At 44.9% G+C, this 20,665-nt stretch overlaps 1 protein-coding gene across 1 annotated transcript in view; it reads left to right on the top strand.

Moving 5' to 3' along the window:
* The window catches only part of LOC138580811 (active breakpoint cluster region-related protein-like), a 392,929-nt gene that overhangs the window by 202,795 nt on the left and 169,469 nt on the right, over positions 1 to 20,665 (top strand). The window contains exons 13-14 of the mRNA XM_069651664.1: positions 4,759 to 4,863; positions 7,074 to 7,151. Coding sequence (XP_069507765.1) covers positions 4,759 to 4,863; positions 7,074 to 7,151 — 183 coding nt within the window. The remainder of the gene's footprint in view (positions 1 to 4,758; positions 4,864 to 7,073; positions 7,152 to 20,665) is intronic.

Here is a 20,665-nt window from a genome sequence, read left to right as displayed (position 1 = left end):
CCTTGTCCTGAGGACCCTGGATTGGGCCTCCCAGCAAACTAGAAGTTCAGAAGCTGGTTGGTTTTATTACCTCAAAACACCTGGAGGCTGGCTTGACCATGCTGAATGCTTTTTAAGCTGCTATATGACCTGCTGTTCTGCTTACGGCATTCTACAAATCTTCAAATCCCTTGCTGAACTTCCAGCCATCCAGATTCCAGCTCATCCCATTGAAGCGGATGGCCTTGTCTCGACCAGATCGCTGATTCAACTCATGGAAGCAACGGACCTGACTGGTGTCCCGAGCCACTAGAAGCTATCAACTCAACCGTTTTGAATGCTGACACAATTCATCAGGGGCATGCAGTTGGAACGGACTCCATGCAGACTCACGAGTGTTTCCGCACAACTCAAATGTCTCAACATCTGCCTGATGCTGTCGAGCACTCAACAAAAGAACTAATGTATTTTGAAGAGGCCTTGTCCCTCTAGTCCATTTTAAAGGACTATAGTTACTTTTAAGCACTGCTTTCTTTACCTTCAAAAGACATATTTGTGAACAATTGACATTGCTGAAAAATTATTTGACTGAAAACACCTACTCATCAACGCTGAGTGCTCTTTCGCATCTAAGTCTGCATTCTCTGTGTTTATCTTGCAGGGGTGGAATTTTAGTGTTTTTAAATTAGTGTTTTATTAAAGCCCCTATTTTTATAGAACCCTGATTGGACATACTTTTATTTTGGAACCATTGTACTAATGCTGTTTGAGTTGCTAATGGTATCAGCTCACACCCCTCCAGAAGATATTGCCGGCCCACTGCCGATGTTTCCAAAAGAGGTGAAGGAGATATACATGTCGAGCTTTGCCTGTTTCACCATTATGATGGTATCACTGCTGGTTTAGTACTAGTGAGGGGCTGACGAGGCATCTTCCCTGTACTCCTGCAGAGCAGTAGCTATTTCATCACACTCCTTCCATGCCAATGCTTCTCTCCCACCGTCGCCTCACCTGATATCAAGCATTTGTTGCCCTCCTCTGCTCCTTCTGTCTCTCTATCTGACCCTTCCTTCCAATCCACTGCTACTCTCCCAATCTCCTCTCCAAATGTCAAACTGTTCTTGCCCAACCTTGCTTCTTCTATTGCTCTTTTGCTTCCTCCCTCTATCTTCCTCCTTCTTTCTGCTCTGTGCCTCCCTCCCCACAGCTGTCAAATCTCATCCTCGTTTTTGCGCTACTTTTACTTTTCTGCAACCTCTACTTTTTGACCGCCTCCTTCTCAGTTTCTTTCTCCTTCCCCGCTGCTACCACCTTCCTACCTGTCCCCAACCACTGACAATTTTCACACAGCATAGAGTGATGAGCTCCTTATGCCTGTAAGGGACCATCCCTGGGGCCCAGAAAGACTGACCCCTGCTCAGCTTTGCAGCTTGGTGGGGCATGGGGATCAGTGCTCAAAATTCAAACTCTCCTTCTCAGCTCTTCTTGGTTGATCCACACGGCTATGTGCAGGTCTGAGGACCAAACCATTAGAAAGCCTGTCCACCATCTTGCCTGTCATATTTTTACAGTTGTCGCTACAGCGGGTGCACCCGGCAACAGCCAGCCATTAGATCTCAGTTGTCTCTTTCACGCCCAAAAGTGTCCTCTGGCCAAGCTCCCGGGTGTGTGCTGGACACTCAGTAACTGTCGGCCATCCATTTTGTAAAGTCCATTATTGAATACCTTGGGCTGTGGGAACCACGTTCTATTCTCAGGTGTGTCCCATCACCATTGTCTGCCAGCTTCAGGGCCCGATTCTGAGCTCCATATAAAATAAGAAAAGTGCAATTCTGTGCTGGAAGAACACTTTTCTTATTTGCTATGTTCCGCAAATAAAGAAAGTGGTGTTCCAGCGCAGAATTACATATTTCTTTATATGGTGCTCAGAATCAGGCCCTGAGTCTTGGACACCAGGCTATCCTTTGTACAAGGTCCTCCAAATGATATGCCATTTCTGCTGGTAATTGCCATTGTCTAGGTGTAGCCTTATGATATACACGCCTGTTAAGGAGAATGGGAGGATGTAGGGGACATGGAGGTTTGCTGTACATGTTATCAGGAGCATGGGTTTAACTGTGAATAACAGGCTTATTGGCATACTTTCTCATACTCACCCACTCAAGATGGACATACCTTATGTTGAATGTCCGGTCCCTCACTCTGGCTTCAGATCCCCTGGAAGCCCCTGACCTCCAAATCATGGGATCCCTTAGGAATTAGGGGTGGGGTCTTTTCTTAGGCTGGTGATCAACTGGGAAAGCTGGGGAATCATCTCTCTACCTCCTCCGGGCCCTACATCAGTGAATGTGGGGTGGCAGCCTGTCTCCATGGTCCTACCAGTCCCATCACTGATGTGGGACTTGGTCACAGATCTCACCTGCAAGAGCCAGTCATCTAGGTAGGGAAAAACATGAAACATGGACCCCCGCCCTGCAAGCATGGGCCATCCTCCATCAGTTCCAGATGTAGCCTGGCACATGGTGGGGTTGGGCATGGCGTACGCAGGAACAGGAGAGAGTAGCTCTGGGAAAAGATATGGATGACGCTGTGGTGTGAGGTTATCTGCTCCCATTTCTCCTGGTATCTACAGGAGATGTGTTCAAAGGAAAGGCACATTCAAAGGGCTTTTGTGGCCGAGGTCCTTGGAGGACTGCAAAGGATGACTTTCCCCAACTGGTTCCTCTACTTCTGCCAGGGTGAAAGCAATGATTGTGCTGCTGAGGCATCTGAGGTCCCTGTCCTTAGCCTCCACGTTTTAAGGGAAAGGAATACAGTTGATGTTGGTCCTTACTGGGAGAGGCAGAGGTAGAGGGGCTAGCAGCCAATGAGATGTAGCTCTTTTTCCCTGGAGGCTTTAAATTGTTATCAGACTCACCAGTCCACCCACCTAACAGAGTGAGCATCAAACGGCATATCCAGATGTTAGATCAGCATGTCCCGGGACGCCATCTGTGGTGCCTACTCCTGATTTAAGGGTCTCGTGGGCAGTTACCCTGTGCAATTCCTTGGGTGAAAGAGACGGGGACACGCCCATGGCCTTCCTGTTCCTTTCTTGATTGGACGGGAAGGACAATCGTTTTCAATCTTGATGAGCAAATCCGGAAGTCTTGCATGGCTTTCTGGGCTTTTTATTTACCTCTCAATTCAATGTTTTCATAGATCCTAATGTTATGGCTCATCCTGAGCCATATATTCACCACTTATTGTGGGGTGCACACCCTAAAAACAAAAGAGGATTGGTAGCCTGTCATCTTTGAGGACCCTTTACCCGAGACTCTCTCCCATGCAGTTGATGATATTTCCACTTGGGGGTTGGCAACTAGCGCCATCACAAACATATCACGTGGGTGAAGATTGCTGGGCTGCTCGTCCGTCACATTACTGAGCTATGGTCAGTGTCCTACATGGGGACAGTAGCTTGCGCAATGTATAATACCAGGTGGGTGGCTCTTGGTCGTCACCTTCTGATACCCCAGACCTGCCCCATATTTGAAAAGTGGGCACAGCAGAACTCAACAGGGCAAACCAAATAAGTTGGTGCTGCGCTATAAGTCATGGGGTAGTGACGACGCATCATATTTCGCAAAAGGATCCACACTGGCTCTTCCGGTGTAAAATATTCCCATTGCTGCTACCAGAGTTGGGCTTCATCCAGAGGAACACGTCACGCACAGGGAGAATTAGTGCAGGTGGTCTTTGCCTGCTGTGACACATCTGTGGCCTGTCAACGCATTGTTTTCTGGAACCCTTCATCGTCCTTTCTCTCTGCCACTGAGCATGCGCGGTTGAGTCCTGCGCAATCTGCCGTCCAGCCTGACAAAATGGAACAGCGCCACTCCTGAGCTGCAGTTGTCATCTAATTAGTATGCTTGTAGATTTGTTTTTAAATCGGAAATCCGATCAAATCCACGTGTTGCCCATCACCGTTTTGTTTCATTTATCACACCTTGCGTATTGTCTGCAGGTTCTTAAAGCAAATAAGGTTTGAGGTGGTGCAAATAGATAATATGTTCACATTGCCATCAATTACTTTCTGCCTGTCGCGTTATTTCATATTTTATGGTGTGCCTTGAGAAGAAGGTACTCGTTCATTTCCTCTGCAACCAGTTGGTTCGAGGCCCATTTGTTCTGAAATTTTGTTACCACATTTCACCGCAAATGCAGATGGGGGGTTGGGTTTGGATATTTAGAAAGGTGGGGAGGATTGCCAGGTGTCTCCCACTGCATTTTGTGCAGTGAAATGTGGTATAAAAAAAAAGCAACTCGTACAAAAGGACCGCAAGCAAATTCCTGCGAGGAAACATCACATATCCGAAAAGAAGGAGGCAGTCCAAAAATAGCAACTAAGACTTTGATGGTTAAAAGGACATCATGAGTGTATGTGGGGAGGGGCTTCAGGCATCAGACATACCCCCTTACCCGGCTGACATCTACACCCGTTAGTAGACACTAGACTGCTATGATAATGTAAGATACACTTCCCATCTTCAGTCATATCCCTCCTTTGCTAATTCCATCAGCCCTCACCTCCCACATGTACACATTCCTCCTGTAATAATTCTAATATCCCCCCCTAGTAAATACCAATCTCCAGGGTCCTACTTTATTTGTATCTCTGAACTTTGTGCCTCCTTAGAGGAGTGATGCACCCCTCCAGGGGTTCAAAGGGTTTTCTATCCGGTGAGACCCTGTTTTAATAGGTGGACATTTTGGCTTACTCTCATATCTTTTTCACAGATCTGGACTCGGAGCAGTTGGTATTTTCCGGCATCACAAAACTAACCAGTCGATTAGTGGAACTGCGCAGGACCGAGACACTCCCGCTACAGAGTGAAAGCAATGGTAAATGTTTTTGAAGGGGTCCTTCCAGCCTTTGTGTTCTTGGGTGGAGCAAATTGCTAAGTGGTACCTCCACTCCTGGGCTGGATCCCAGGGGTGGAGCGGCGTGTGAGGGTGGTCTATACTGGCTTTGATACGTGGATAGAGCTGTCAGAGAATTGGTCTCTATGGGGCAGGTACAGCCTTTTCAGGTGAAACAGGGTGTGAAGTTTTCCACCAATGGCTGCCTCCCATGGGTGGATCAGTTAGTAAGGTGATCACTTTAGAGTTTGTTCACAATGGCGGAATTGTGTGGACCTGGGTGTGACTGCCCGCTAATGTATATAAAGGACTGACTGCCCTTGGGTATGTGATGTTTGCTCTTCCTGTTTGAATTCTGAGCCGAATTCCATTCCCTGTTCTTCACTTCTCTATATACCCTTACTCAGGCTATTAGTGTTTATAGCCTTTTTACCTGTGAATAACCTTTCTCAGCACAGTATGGCTGGGACAGAGTTGGGATGGATTCCCTAGGAAGCCAGTTCTTTAACTCACAGAGAGGCCGAAGCGTCTACCTTGTGCTTGCAACATTACTTCTGCACAATGGCAGATAGAGTGCTATTGGCTGTGTGTGTTGGACAGCTTTGTCCGGGCTGCAGTATCTGTAATCCTGCAGGGATCATTTCTGCTGGACTTGTTCATGATATCGAGCCCTTCACTCTTCCTCCAATTCCCTCTCTTGGTGAAAGCAAGTGGTCGCTGCCACTAAAGGACCTGGGCTATTATGAAATCGGCATGCAGTCATTTGGGGCATCACACCCTGGAGAACCTGTGGTTTGACACATAGCTTCTTGAGGTGTAGCAGTGCTTCCTGCCTGGGAATAAGGAACTTCTGAGATACCCCTCTGTAGACATGCCTGGTCTGGGCACATGCACTGGTGGAAGCAAACTCTAATTGACTTTTCTTGGCACCAAATCTTTATGGATTGCATTTCAGATTTCTATTGGTCTATCGTGGTTAACAATGTGTGCATAAGAACAGATATTTTCAGATAAATCATCTTCCGTAGTGTGTATTTGTTGCCTTGGCCTGATAATGCAGTTTGGAGCCTATTTGACAGATTTCATCTGAGTTTGTGTCTGTTTAGGGTTCTTCAGAACCCTCCGCCAGTATGGCCGAGGTTTCCAAATTCATAGCTGTGGCAGACAAGGGATTCAATAATTAAGCTATTACACATATAGCATGACAATGCTGTCATTTGCAGTATTCACAAGTCCATTTGACTGTAAGGAAATCACTAAGTCTGTTGGTGCCATATTGATACAGTATAAGGGCTTTCGACTAACTCTGACTTGGTAGGCAATCTCAGAATGAGCGGGGTCCAACTTGAAAAAAATATCTGCGATAATAATCCTAGAAGCTGTACGGGAAGACATCTTGCATTCCTGTGGGAGGGTGACTTGATTTCAGTCAGCGTGTGCTTTTTGGAATAAGCCTTCAGGTTCTATATGGGACAGAGACTTAAGTTGTCATGTTGTTACTGTTTTAACCTGCAGGTGCCATCTTGGAACTAATCTTCCGAGGCCATCCTGGAATAAATATGCTACTGGTTTACAGGGGAATATTTCATTTCACTAAAATGAACACCCAGACATTTTACTGGGTGAAATCAAACCATCAAAAATGTACAGTCATATAAATCAAATATGGTAATCCACAATAAGAACAACTAAAACATCATTTTAGGATTCTGGGGGTTCGGGACAGATGACAATGGGAGATAGCAGTGGTACCCATACACCTGTATTTTTCCCTCCTCCTGTGTGAAACTGAAAATAAATCTTGTACTTTGTATCAAGAATTGATGTCCACATTGGCTTGCATGTCACCTTACAATGAGTCTGTTGGTGGTTGCTATCTTGAAATTAGTCTCTACACAATCTTGAGTATGTAGGTGTAATTTTGAATAACCATGTGGGTGCCATCTTGGAAAGAATGTGCATGTGCCATCTTGGACTAGATCAGTCAGTGTCATCTAGGAGTGCTGGCACATCTGAAAATCTGCAAATCTCAAACTATAAACTGTGACAGCTAACTCATTCAACTATTGACTGGGTGCAAGGAAACCATAACAGGCCGGTTCTGGTGTATGGGTCTGTTAATGGAGGGAGGGGGCTTCATTCCATTTCTTGGATGTTCACCTCTCCTCTGACTTCCTGTTTCCTTCTATCAGGTAGCAATCCTGGCTCCATGCTGTGTGGGACATTGACCATCGCCCTTCACTCCATAAAAAACCTCCCCACCTCAGCTGGTAAGATTATCACTTCTTGGCAGGTATTCTATTTCCATAGTTGGTTTTTCCTCTGGAGATGTTGAACAAAATCAGCAATACCCATTCTTACTTGTAAGGGTGCTGTAAGTGTGGGAATTGTAAATAGAAATGGAAGGCTGTGAATGAATAATTGACTTTAATGCCTCAGGAACAAGACTTGTGCCTTTGTGATGACTCTTATGGTAGCCTATGATGTCTAGAGGAACCTCCCTTGGTGAGGAACTGAGGAAATCCTATAAGAACTTGAGACTCCTTCACTGTGGAGCTGTACATTCAGCCTACCCCTTCCAAAGACCCCTACATGCAAAGAGCTGTGTAATAACTTATATGGCTCGAAGACGCCTCTCCTGATGAGGCAGAGTATGACAATCCATGGGATCTAGAGATTGGCACATCTGCTCTCAGAACCTCTTTCCATTTGCCAGCCTTCTCCAAATGGCATGATGGGTTTACTACCAGGGAGCCATGCCTTGGAGTGACAACAACATCCACTTGGCTGCAATCAATTCCTTTGCCCCTTTCAGCCCTCCACAGCACTCTTTCTTTCAAATTCACACAACCACAGTCTTCCTCATAGGGGGACAGCTTCAGCTTTTTCCACCTTATATTAGAAAGTTAAACACCTCTGGGGTTTGCCCATTACGGCCAGTGTGACGAATCAAGGGAATTCATCCCTTCTCCCCAAGGGGGCGTTCTTCCTGTGAGGCTAGGGGGGTGAGCCCCAGTTCCGCAGGTCCCTGTCTAGGAGAAGGGGCAAGTGGGACCTCACTGAGAGAGACTACCCATTAGAGGACAAGGGGGGTCATTACGAGTTTGGAGGCAGCCATGGTGCTATTAGCACCATGGCTGCCTCCAAACCCGGGTCCGGATCCGGTGTCTCTGAATGGGGAGTTACCGGGTCATTCCAACCTTGGGGGAACCGGTAAGTCCCCATTCAGAAAACCATTCCCCATAGGGCTCAATGGGAATGGGGAAGGAGCTAATAACGGGCCCGAAAATTGCAGGCCCGTTATTAGCTCCATGGTCCCTTAACGGGTCCCGCTAAGAACGGCTGGTTAGACCAGCCTTTCCTGGTGGGACCCGCTAAGGGACCTCGGAATATGGCGGTAGGGGGTTAACGGCACCGGCATCCTTACCGGTGCCGTTAACCCCCTACCACCATACTCGGAATGAGGCCCAAGGACTCCCATTAGCATGAGGTACTCCCTACAGTGGCACACACTATGGCATACATGAGATATTCTCAAACTCCAGAAATCTCTTTACAGCCATACTGGGACAAAGAAACTCTACAGAGATGCCATTATTTTGAAGAAAAGGATTATGTCCCTTTAAATAGAATTAACCAATCCACTGAGACAAGTACTTCTTGTAACGTAACTTTGAGGAATCGAAAGAGAGAGGAAATCAGACGTCAACATGCAAAGACCCTGAGAGACGTAACATCTGCAGGAAGCAGGAATCAGAGAGCCCACAAGTTTCAAACTCGCTCCACCAGATCGAGTGGAACGCCAATGCTGTGACAAGGCCGTGACGAGAGAATCCAGCCAGGCAGGAGCCCAAACATAAATGCATAAATGGTGGCAGGACCAAGGGGAAACAGCTGTGGTGGACCGATGGTCCAGACAACTCCATCGAGTACATTGTAAACGGGAAGCCAGAAGGAACTAAGTCCCAATACCAGAACACCAAAGCAAGACGAGAAACCAAGAAGGAAGGGAAACCATGAGAAACCCTATGCCAGAGAAGGAGAAAACGCTGGCAGTCGACAACCGGCAAGAAAGTTCCAGATGAGCCTGACTCCAGAACATGCCCTGCATTGAAGAAGAAGGTAACCGGGTCGCAGGCAATGTCGGAGGCAGTTGTATCAGGCAGTGTGGTCTGACGTGGCTCAGTGAATGTTGAGTGCTTTCCTCTGATCTTCACAGAGGAAGAACAGAGAGTGGAGAGCTACGGCAGTGAGGACCGCGGGTGTGTCTGCTTCTGTGTTTCTTGCTCCCTTGTTGCACCTAGATCTAGTCACAGCTCACAGATTGTTAATCCACTAGGACCCCAGTTTCCCGCAGTCTTTTGCCGTTACCGCTTGCACACGGAGGTCTGGGTCATGGCGAGTACGTTTGAGTACACTTGAGCTCCTTCCCAGCTACCTGCAGAGGGCCCTATCCGGCACTGAGCCACACTTGCATGTAAACAGCGATTGCCTTTATTTGCTTCTTTTGGATGTCTTATTGTGGTTTGGTCCCGGTTTGGTCACGGTGCATGGTAATTAGTAGCTCCTGCAACCTCCTTCCTGCGCCATGCCAGTTACAAGGATGCTTTCAGTGTCAGGCAGGAATAAGGGCACAGACCTGACTCCTGAAACGGAAAATGCTCCCACTCAAGGGCCGGGTCCTCTCAGTATGCCAGCCATCGTCATGAGTAGAGAGAAATCCCCCCCCCCCCCAACCATTTCCTCTGACTCCTTATAAGAATAGCAACCGCTTATCGGATGGTTTAGCCTTGAGTCCTAAAAGAAGATTGAAGCTCCAGCAAGAACAGCTTTTCTGCTCCAAACTTCTGCTTATTAGCAAAGATCTTCAAACTGGCTTTAATTCTGAAGACAAATCTGTTGGCTCTTTGCCACCAACTGTTATGCCCTTGCAGCCAAAGGTAACTAACTCCCAAGACGATCAAGGAGGGATTAATGCGCGTTTCGCCAAGAATAAGGAATTGGATAATTCTGAATTGGTTAATTTCGAACGCCACACATCGAGGGGTGTCCAGTCCATGTTAAGTCAGCCGAAATCAAAAGGGAGCCAGTCAGGACAAAATTCAGTAGTAAATACTGTTAGGGTGGTGGCTGACCCCAAGATACCAGAGCCCTGCCGATCTCTGCAGGATCAGTTGTTGCGGGACCATGAGGCCTGTGCGAATATCGAGGACTTTCAGGAATGGGTAGTGTCTGTAGGCTCCAACATGTTCATCCTACCTCTGCTAAACCCAAAGAACCCCACTCGTACAGAACCTTGGAAAATGGAAAACTCCTCACAAACTTCCCCTTTCAAGAATGGTCCCCATTAAAGCTGCCAAACAGACCTTATAGAATCCCCCCATGGAGGTCAACCTTTTCAGGCAAGGGTTGTTACTCCTGTTTCCGGTAAGGAGGGTATTCCACCTCATGGGGCAACTACGTTGCCCACAAAGTCAGCTCCTTTGGTAGCCTTGCCATCTCATAAGGACTTTCGACAAAGAAAGCTCAAAATGGCTTATATTGTGGACCCCAGTCTAAGGAGATTTGTCTTGGACCCCAGAAATGTCATCATTACCAATGTTGATAAGCCAAGCCAATTCGAATCAAGGGAGGCCCTGAAGAATAAAATCTTGGTTTGGCTTAATTGTAAACTGGGGCCTCACTGTGTAAGAACTCAAGACCTAAGGGTACTCCGTAGAACTCAGATTGACAATTGGTGCCATACTGTCAATACCGACTGCATCATTGTGGGTTGCGGTTCCAGCAGTTTACCCTCGTATCTGAACAGAATTCTAATTCTGCAGCACATGTCAGCTGTTACTAACCTCAGCATTGTACTGAATTGATTTGCCAATGTGGTAGACTTCATATAACAGTTTCATTATTTTCTGGCTCTGACGCCGCTTAATCTATTTTACTTTGCAACCTTCCGGCCTTACTTAATCTGTTTGTCGTTGTTATTCTAATCTGCTTGTTTTTTGGTCTTTATTGTGCTCAGCTTCTGGGCGTGTGTTTTATGTATGTCTTTTTTGTTACCTGTATGATTTATGTACAGCGCCCGGATGCCTGCGGGCCTTAGGCGCTTTATAAGCATACAAATAAATAAATAAATAAACCAGGAGTCGCAGGTGGCCTTGAATAGGGGATCATTATATTGTAGATCCAACTAGTCTCTTTACCAGGTCGAAAACACAATACATATTGCAGCAAGTCGAGAGAAAGAGTGATAGCCCAAGAAGGGAAACTATTGAGAAACTCTATACTAATAGAGAAGATATAGTGATTTTCATACTCTAGGAAAAGGGGAAATACTCTAAAGTGAATACAACGCGTGATACCTTGAAAGCACAAGCCATAGCTGGGAAACAGGAGCAAATAGTGCAACAGATACATCGTTAGGCAGGCCAAACTGAAGTGAACTATGATAAAGGAAGGGGGGAAAAAACCACCAGCCAGGAGTATAACCAAGTGTATATTGAGAGCTACAGTAAAGAAAGTGACACCTGTAATAAACCCACAAAGGAGAACCCTAAAGAGAAAAGAAAGTTCCCAAGCCCATTGGAAGAGTTGCAGAGAGTGATCAAAGAAGTAACAAGAAGAACTTTAATAATCATATACTAATTGTCAGGCTGATACTACAAGAATCCAAGGAGAAGAGAGTCATTATCCAAGTCTAAGTTAGTTTACATAGTAGTAGGATCAGTTAGGGTAGTTTTAGACAGCAGACGTCTTTATTTGGAATTCCATGACTGACTGACGAGAATATTAGTTTGCATGTTAGGCAGGAAATTCCCATAGTGATAGGGAAATGTTGGCATTAACATTCTTAAATCATCTTGATAATGTCACCTGAAAGTCCATGTCTTCCTTCTGACTTGCCACAAATGGTGTCAGGGGTGTGATTTACACCAGCTGATAGATGCTGGAGACCCATACAATTTACAAAACTCAAAGCCAAGGCCAAAAGTTCAACTGTTGCCACAGCTGAATCCATAGGGTTCAAACTACAAAGTACAGACAAGATTGAAATACCTCCGGGCAAAAGACACCTCATTCCCACAGGATTGATGTTAACTCCTCCCAAAGGAACTTTTAGGCAACAAACCTCCAAGTCGGGTCTGGCCTGGCGATATGAATTAAATGTTATTGCAGGGGTTATCAATCCTGCTTTCTAAGAGGATGTTAAAATCCTCCTACAGAATCATGGGAAAACCCTGAATGCTGTGATAGAAGGTGAAAAAGGTGCTCAAGGTATATTAGAAAAAAACATATTTCCAGTTTCCCAAAAAGAGACAGAATGAGGCACCAAAGTTTTCAGAGAACCAGACCTACCTATACAAAAAAATTCCCTATGAAGATCTTGAAGAGGTTGCTCCTTTGTGCACCCCAGAATTTGCTCAGAGGAATGACCACATCCTAACTGAAGTCTTTAATAAAGTGATTACGGAAGAAGCTGGCTGAGTTCAGGCGAGTCTCTTCTTTTTAAAAAGTGGACTACTCTGTAGGCGAAATATAACACCTGAAGGGGTACACCAAACACAAATGGTGGTACCACGAAGTCCTAGGCGGACAGTATTAGAGTTAGCCCACTTTCACCTAACCGCTGCACACCAAGAAATAGGAAAAACTCAGAGCCAAATAATACCTAGGTTCTATTGGACTGGTGTCTTTGCCAAAGTCAACAATGTCATATCTACTTGTGACATATGTCAGAAGACTGCTAGCACTCCGTTACCACCTGCCCTATTGCAACCCTTACCCATAATTGAAGTTCCATTTTCACAAATGGCTATGGATATAGTGATATAGTGGGCCTTTTAGAAACCTGCAAACTGGTAAATCGATCATCTTAATAATAGTTGACTATGCCACCCGCTATCCAGAAGGCTTTCCTCTGCACAGTAAACATCTCCTATCACTCCTTTCCAGAGTAGGGTTTCCAAAAGAATTCCTTATGGACCAGGTACTACTTTAATGTCTCACTTAATGATGGAGGTTAAGGAAATCTTGAATATTCAAACCTTAAGGACCTTGGAATCTCATCCACAGACACAATATTACAGAAGCAAGAAGAAACCGACGGGAAGAACTTGGATGTGATGATACCTTGGGCACTCTTTGCCATCAGGAAAACACCTCAAGCTTCTCTGGGATATTCTCCCTTTGAGCTTCTGTATGGAAGGGAACCTGCGATGTCCTTGACATGTTGAAAGAGACATATGAGAAAAAGGGAAGAAGCCTTGTTGCCAATTTCTCAAACTGCACAAACATTAAAATCACACACGAATATAGTGTGAGAAATTGTCAAGAAACATCTTGGACAGGCCAAGGAACAACAACATGTGGTCAATAATAGACGGGCAGTCACCCAAATCTTTTTGGTTGTACAGTCAGTGTTGATACTCTTACCTCCCTCCAAAAATGTAATGATTTCCCATTGGCATGGCCCTTATAAACTCTTGGAATGGAAGGGTCCATTAAATTAACTAATAGCATAACCGGATAGACGCTAGAAAGCCCAGATCTATCACATAAATCTGCTTATAGAATGGAAAGTCAATCTGACTGAAAATACCACCCTTATAATGGTGTCCCTACTAATCAATCCTCCTCAGGAAGATACCCTAATTTCCCGAGGGTTATCACCCTCCCAGTAGGCTGATATTCAGGAGTTCCTAGATCAATTTCCTGAGGTGTTCTCGGAACAACCGGGGAGAATGACTAGTTTATTTCATCTTATCAGGACCCCAGCTGGAAAAACTGTAAACCTCAAGCCCTATAGTATCCCTAGAGCTCGTTTCTGAGCTAGAAATGGAAGAGATGCTTAGGGCATTGTGAAGGCATCATGAAGCAAGACACAGACAACAGATTCAAAGTTCAAACAGAATTTGTTTATCAACTTAAATGTCAGGATGGTTGAAGGCCTAACATGTCCTATAAGGTGGGATTTCCCTACCTAAAGAAACTAAGGAATGTCTGAGTCAGAAAGTTCAACTTAAAAGTCTGTCTGTGTCCAAAACCTATACTTGCCCTCACAACTAAAGGTAAACAATGTGTAGGGATGTAAGCAATACAAGAAACAGTGTTCCAAATACATTTCTGAGCTTCTTCCATCTCCTGGTTTACTTTTCAGTTCCCTTGCCCCAAGTTAAAGACAATCTTACAAAACCTTGGGGTTCCCTTCCCCAAGTTTAAGACAGTTCCACACATCCTCTGGGTTCCCTTCCCCAAGTTCAAGACAGTTTCACAAAACCTCTGGGTTTCTTTCCCCAAGATCAAGACATTTCCACATATCCCCGGTGTTCCCTTCCCAAGTTTATGACATTCAACTTGTATTGGTTCTCAATCTTCCAATGTTCAAATACAGCTCCAAATCAACTTTACACTCCTTCTGGTGTCTTAACAGTTCAATCTGATTGCTTTATCTTGTTTCACTTCAGCAACCTCTTTGGCTTTCACAAGTGGGGTTTCCACGGTCTAGGTGCAGTTGACAGACCACACGGTCCACCCATTACTGGTCATATAACCAGGAACCCTAGGCTCTCTAGCCCACACTGGTTCTTCTGTATCTGTATCTGTGTGATGGTTCACATTCACTCGGCTTCTCCTTATCAGCCTCTTTGCATTGCCACAATGTGTTCTTCCTTTGCCAGTCTTTGGCCTTCCCACAATGTGTTCCTTCATTTGCCAGTGTTTGTCCTTGAAACAATATTGGGCCTGAACATGAGTTAGGCGGTAGCCCTTAAATGCAGCAGTAATGCTAATACAGCCGCATTTAAGGGCTGGCCTGATCACGAGTTGGGTGTTAAATGGGCTGAGTTACCTCCAGCTTTTTGCTCGACATGAAAATCCCATTTAGTGCCCTGTTTTCGGTGCAATTACCGCCAGCGGTATTAGTGCACTATAACAGCGCCAACATTTTGCCCCATCGGGTCCAATACACCGGGAATCAGGATTTCCTGTTATCTCACAACTCGTGATCCGGCACTAATAGCGCCAGACCAGGTGGTGCTAACGCAATTAATGTTGGGCGGTATCCTGGCAGTATTTCCGCCTGCATAGTGCCCAAGTCATGAACAGGCCCATTTATTTTCACATATAATTCACTTCGTGGTGGTTTTATTCCTTCACCACTTTGCTTTCATGCTCTCTTGCAATCTTTCATACCTGCTTCCTTCTACGTTTCATACTATTCATGCTTACTTTTCAAATAGGCAGCATATGAATTTTGGGCACAATTGTCATAATTTTGTCAAAAGGTTCGATTCAGTTCGGTATTCAATATCTGTGATCTGTTAATCTGTCACTTGCACGTTATATTGTCCTTATTTGTCTCTCAACCCGTTGCTTTGGGTTTATTTCACCTTGCCCTTCCTTTTTTCATGAATTCTGCAGATCATTTCGGTTTCCCCACAGCCCCATGGAACGCCCCGGTTCGAGTGATCTTCCCTCTCTCCTCACTGATCTCTGGCATCTCCTCCAGGCAGCTGTGCTTTCTGTTTCGGCTCTGGCAACATGTCTTCCTTCTACTGCAAGCCTTGCTTGCACCTCAGCCTCTCGCGGGCAGCTCGGGTCTCTCTCCACCGACGCTATCGTCCAGTTTGCTTCTTTCTTCTGTGTCCTCAGCTCCGGCTGCGAATCTCCGACCAATGAGGCTCCCCACCTGTGGCCTTCTCGCGGCCTGCCTGGCCTTTGGCTCCACAGCTTTCTGGGGTCGTCTGCTGGAATCCTGGCTCTCCTGCAGGACCCACCTCGGCTGCCTCCTCCCATAATAGCAATCCCTGAGGGCCCCTTTGCTGATGGTCCACTTCCTTTTTATACACCTGCAACCACTTGACAGGTTGCAGGTGTGAGTCCCAAATTGTAATTGCCTGGCTGCAATTAGTGGAACATTTGAGACATGCTTGACCTTTAAAACACTCTGCAGGCATCTCAGTACTAGAGTGGTGAAATGTCTTACTAGTGTTCACTACTCCTAGTCACCACTTCCTCATCCTAGTACTATAGTGGGTTGGATGAGGGGAAATAAAGGGAGATGTTTTGCAATAGCCCATAAAGGCCGGGGGAGGTGGGTTCTCAATAGGGATAGGGAGATAGCATGTCTCGCTGTGGATATGTTCTCCCCAATCCCCAAGGACCCTCCACCCAGGGCATCCTACCTCACTTCTCAACTCCCAGGGTCAGGATCCAAAAGCGATTTCCTTTCCCTGGCCACCCGAGAAGAGGATCCAAGGGGAGCAGGTGTGAGGATACCCTCAGGTTTCTCACAGCATACATAATCTTGGTGCTTTTGCATTGACTTCAGGAAACTGAATTCCATGGCCCTCATTACGACCCTGGCGGAGAACTATGGTGCAATTTGCACCATGGTCCATGGCGCTAAGCTGCCAACTCCGCCATGGTGGTTGGCGGACTTACCGCCCCATTCCGACCTTGGCGGGGCGGTAAGTCCCCAATCCCCATTTACCCTTCCCCATTCCCATTTTTGCCCCATAGGGTATAATGGGAGTGGGGAAGGCGTTAATTACGCCACCGTAAATTACGGTGGCGTAATTAACAACAAGTCCCGTAGCGCCATGGATTTTTCCGCCTGCAAAAAGCAGGCGTAAAAATCACCATGGCGCTACGGGAACTCGTAGTCAGGCGGAAAGGTACGCCATGCTTTACGCCGGCGTAAACCCCTTTCCGCCAGGGTCGTAATGAGGGCCCATATCTCTATTTGATAATTACCTGTTACCTCGCAGTGATGATTTGATAGATTTTTTGGGGAAAGCAAAGTCTATACCCACATTAGATTGAACTAAAGCATATTGGAAGGTCCCTCTGAATCCAGCTGATCGAGAAAAAACTACTTTCTCGACACCAGAGGGCCTGTTTCAATTAAAGGTCTTACCTTTCGGCCTCCATGGAGCCCAGTTTCATTTCAAGGCTTGATGGATCGAATATTAAAACCATAGTGATACTTGGCCGGACCATATTCACCATCTGTATAAGACCACCTAAGAAAAGCTGGACTCAGAGCTAATCCACTAAAATTGTTAGCAGGGTATAGAGGTGCACTCAATTTCTACAATATTGGATGTCTAATCAGAATAACTTCCAGGTGCTCCTTGTTTAATCCGTGCTACTGTATCGGGTAAGTGAGAAAAGGGTTGGTGCCTCGAAATGAAACGGGGAACAAACAAGGGCACACACTTCAACCAAACAGTTGTTATAATCCTTAGGTAATCTCATCAAATTTAAGGATATTCTCTCCGACAAATTGTTTTATAAAAAAGATTTCAAATTTAATACGAATTTAGTCTGATTTCTCATACATCAATTATTAATACACAGCAATTATTGCCATTACTCTCTGTATAGTACCAAATGTATTCCGTTGGCTACATTAACACAAGTCAGATAGGTCAATTAAAGTTCTTCGCTATACATACAACATACATACACATTTCAAAACAAATGTGAAACTATACAAATGCTTGAGGTATTGGTAATCCTGATATCTTGATAGGAGTTATTTTGGTTTGAATGGGTGCTTGTCCCCCTATCTGCTACTACGCGTTTCTGGCTCGCTGGCCCTTCTTCAGGTATAGAAATCTGAAGGGATGCTATTTTGTAAATATAATTAGAAACAAGTACTGTTTTAGTATATATGATCTGAGTTCATTTTAGTATTACTTTGGTGAAAAGGATTGTTCAGAACTGCTGCACTGACCTGGAGTAATGGGCTTATCCGATGTCGGTGCCCTTCTCTCTTCTAACTGAACTGAATTGCCAGTTCTGTGGGTAAAAGCATTTAATTACTACACTGTAGTTATTAGCAGCAAAAGTGGTCTCCAGTGGGACAAGTCGCTGCTAAGAGTGCTGTGTCCCAGTAGGAAACCAACTACATTCAGATAATAGCTATTTAACTGCATATTTTAACTCGTATTGACTCACCCAGATTTCACTTAGCACGTTGTGCTCGGACAGTTTTCTGTTTCCCGGTTGCATTGGATAGTTCATTTCCGTCAGAGTACATGCAAATCGGGTTACTGAAAACCTATATACACACTGTGTATAATTGTTATGTATTTGATGCCCATATCGCACTAATTGTCAACTGAATACGTAATATGACATACCTCTTTGTGCGGAGTAGTTCGGATGCAAAATCTAGATGTTAGTTGGCATGACATCTCTCCATGTAATTATTATGGTCCTTATTGTTACGGCTGGTCCTTTAACGGACTGCATTCCTTTGTATATAGGTTTTGAGGCTTCGATTAGTTATCTACATTACGTGGGATATGTCTAATGTTTTTATGGTATTAACATTGTCTCAATATGCCAGTATATAGACTGTGCACTCTCAATCTTTCCTGTAACAGTATGGATTCGTTGATGCTCATATGCCTAACAGGTTACAGCTGATGTTTTCTTAATTTCACAGCATTATGATGCTTTCACAAGTGCTGTGTCGGGTTACCACTCAATGAGCGTACAGTGACCAACTCTTTGTATCCAAAATTTTAATTGTTTTTCGTATTATTAGGAATCACCAAGTAGCTTGCTGGTTTTCAAAGTGGTAATGATTATCCCTGGGTTCTAATGTCTACTTACATGAACTTTTTTACAGTTTGCGTCTATCCTCTCAGCACTGCTGCAGGACGCACACATTCCTTGCATTGGCACGCTGCTTAGCAACCATGTCGTATTGCATCTAGTTATAAAATCAGTGTGTCAGTCGTGGCATTAATAGCTGCCATCTTGGATGTGTTTTAGTTGTCATGTATATTATTCGTAGTCCTTCTGTTTAATCTAAATGAGATTTCAATAATTTATTGTGCAACACTTCATCGCTTGTGATATTTGTTAGCATTCCGTGTATTGTTTGAACAATACTCGCTACGTTCATGTTACAGATTATAGTGTTGCATGTTTTTTATGGCGACGTCTGGGTATTAATTTGCTACAAACCCCATACTGTTTTGCAGAAAAATATTGATGTGACCTCTCATATATCCGTCCAAGGCGTGTTGATGGAAATATGTTACAGGCCAATAAGGGTAAATGTACACTCTTTGTACCAGTGAATTCCAGCAATACATATTACATCGACATGAGGAAAAGGAAACATAATACGTCTCAAACATTCAGTCGTACACCTCTATGCCTGTTGGCTGAAATTACAAATAATTTTTTTCACTTGACATAAATTCAACTACCTACACAGATAGGAACTTATAATTTCAGTCAAAAACCATGACATTTCAAGTCTGTTGTATGTAAGTTTTGTGTGATATCTAGGTTTATCTATTCATCTGTCAATACTTCAATTTACAAATAGCAATTAAGGTTCATCTCTCATGGATACATAGAGTCAAGCTTATTGATCCAATATATTTCCCTTTGTTGGAGAAGCTTTGTAAGGTTGCCTCCTCACCTAGGCAAGGTTACATGTTCCAGGATTATGAATTGAATTTCAGCAATTGTGTGTTTCTGTTCTTTGAAATGTTGTGATTTAGGTGATGCCTGACGAATGTTCAATTTTTGCTCACCCCATCGGGTTTTAGCTTTCCTGCCTGTGAGTCCCACATGATATAGCCCACATGGGCATTTCATGTCATAAATCACGTTCTTGGTATCACAAGACGATGTGTGTCTCAATGAGATTCAATAACCTTTGTGTGGATGGTTGTGCTGCGTGAATGTGCTCCGCGTGGACCGCTCCTTCGCTGTGCATACCTGTCACCAGGATCCAGCCTCTGTTACTTGTTGTTCGTCCTAGGGGGCGAGTCGCCGGGCTTCTCTGGAGTGCGACCGTTAGGATCTCCCATGCTTGATTCTATTGTGTCAGTGTTCCGTCACCGCACTTTGCCCCGCACGGCTGCAGGTCGTCCCCTAGCCTGCACTGCTTGTCCTCTATATCATCCTTCAGGGCAAGGAGATTTTGGAGCAAGAAGTCTGCATCTTTGTCAATCTTTTGTGCGACGGCCCGGAGGGAGAGACGGAGCGATGCTCAGGCACGTCTTCCCCTGGTGGCAGCCAAATTTGGTGTTTCTCAAAGAACTCCACATATAAATTGGCTAGACTAGGGGCCATTGTTGCCCCCATTGCTGTTCCTTCTACTTGTTGGTAGAACACGCCTTCGAATTCGAAGTAGTTGTTGGTCAGAGCGAATTCGAAGGCGTGTTCTACCAACAAGTAGAACAAACAGCAATGGGGGCACCAATGGCCCCTAGACTAGCAAATTTATATGTGGAGTTCTTTGAGAAACAACAAATTTACACAGACACCAACCCCCACAAAGAAAAGATTCTAAAGTGGACCAGGTACATGGACGATATCCTGATCATATGGGAAGGCTCCAAAGAATAAACCAAGGATTTCTTGAACTGGATAAATGCACTCAACCCTCACCTCCAGTTCACTAGGACAGTAAACAATACTACAACAAACTTCTTGGATTTAACAATCTTTCAACAATCAGGACAACTACTAGTCAAACCTTTTCACAAACCTACAGATAAAAACTCCTTACTGGACTATGCTAGCCACCATGTAAAACACCTTCGAGATAATTTACCATTCAGACAGTACCTCAAACTGAAGAGGAACAGTTACCAGATTGACACCTATGAGGAAGAGGCCAAAACCCAAAGCTGAAAACTATGCCAGTGAGGGTACCCAAAGAAAGCAATCAAAAAAGCGGACAAAAGAGCTAGAAATAACAACAGAGAAGCACTGCTTGAAACCAAACAAGTTAAAGCCAAGAGGAGAG

Source organism: Ambystoma mexicanum, chromosome 3p (genome assembly GCF_040938575.1).
Source record: "Ambystoma mexicanum isolate Mex_15411 chromosome 3p, UKY_AmexF1_1, whole genome shotgun sequence".
Taxonomy (NCBI): Eukaryota; Metazoa; Chordata; class Amphibia; order Caudata; family Ambystomatidae; genus Ambystoma; species Ambystoma mexicanum.
Note: the sequence above shows the minus strand (reverse complement) of the source record. Positions and strands in the feature narration are given on the sequence as shown.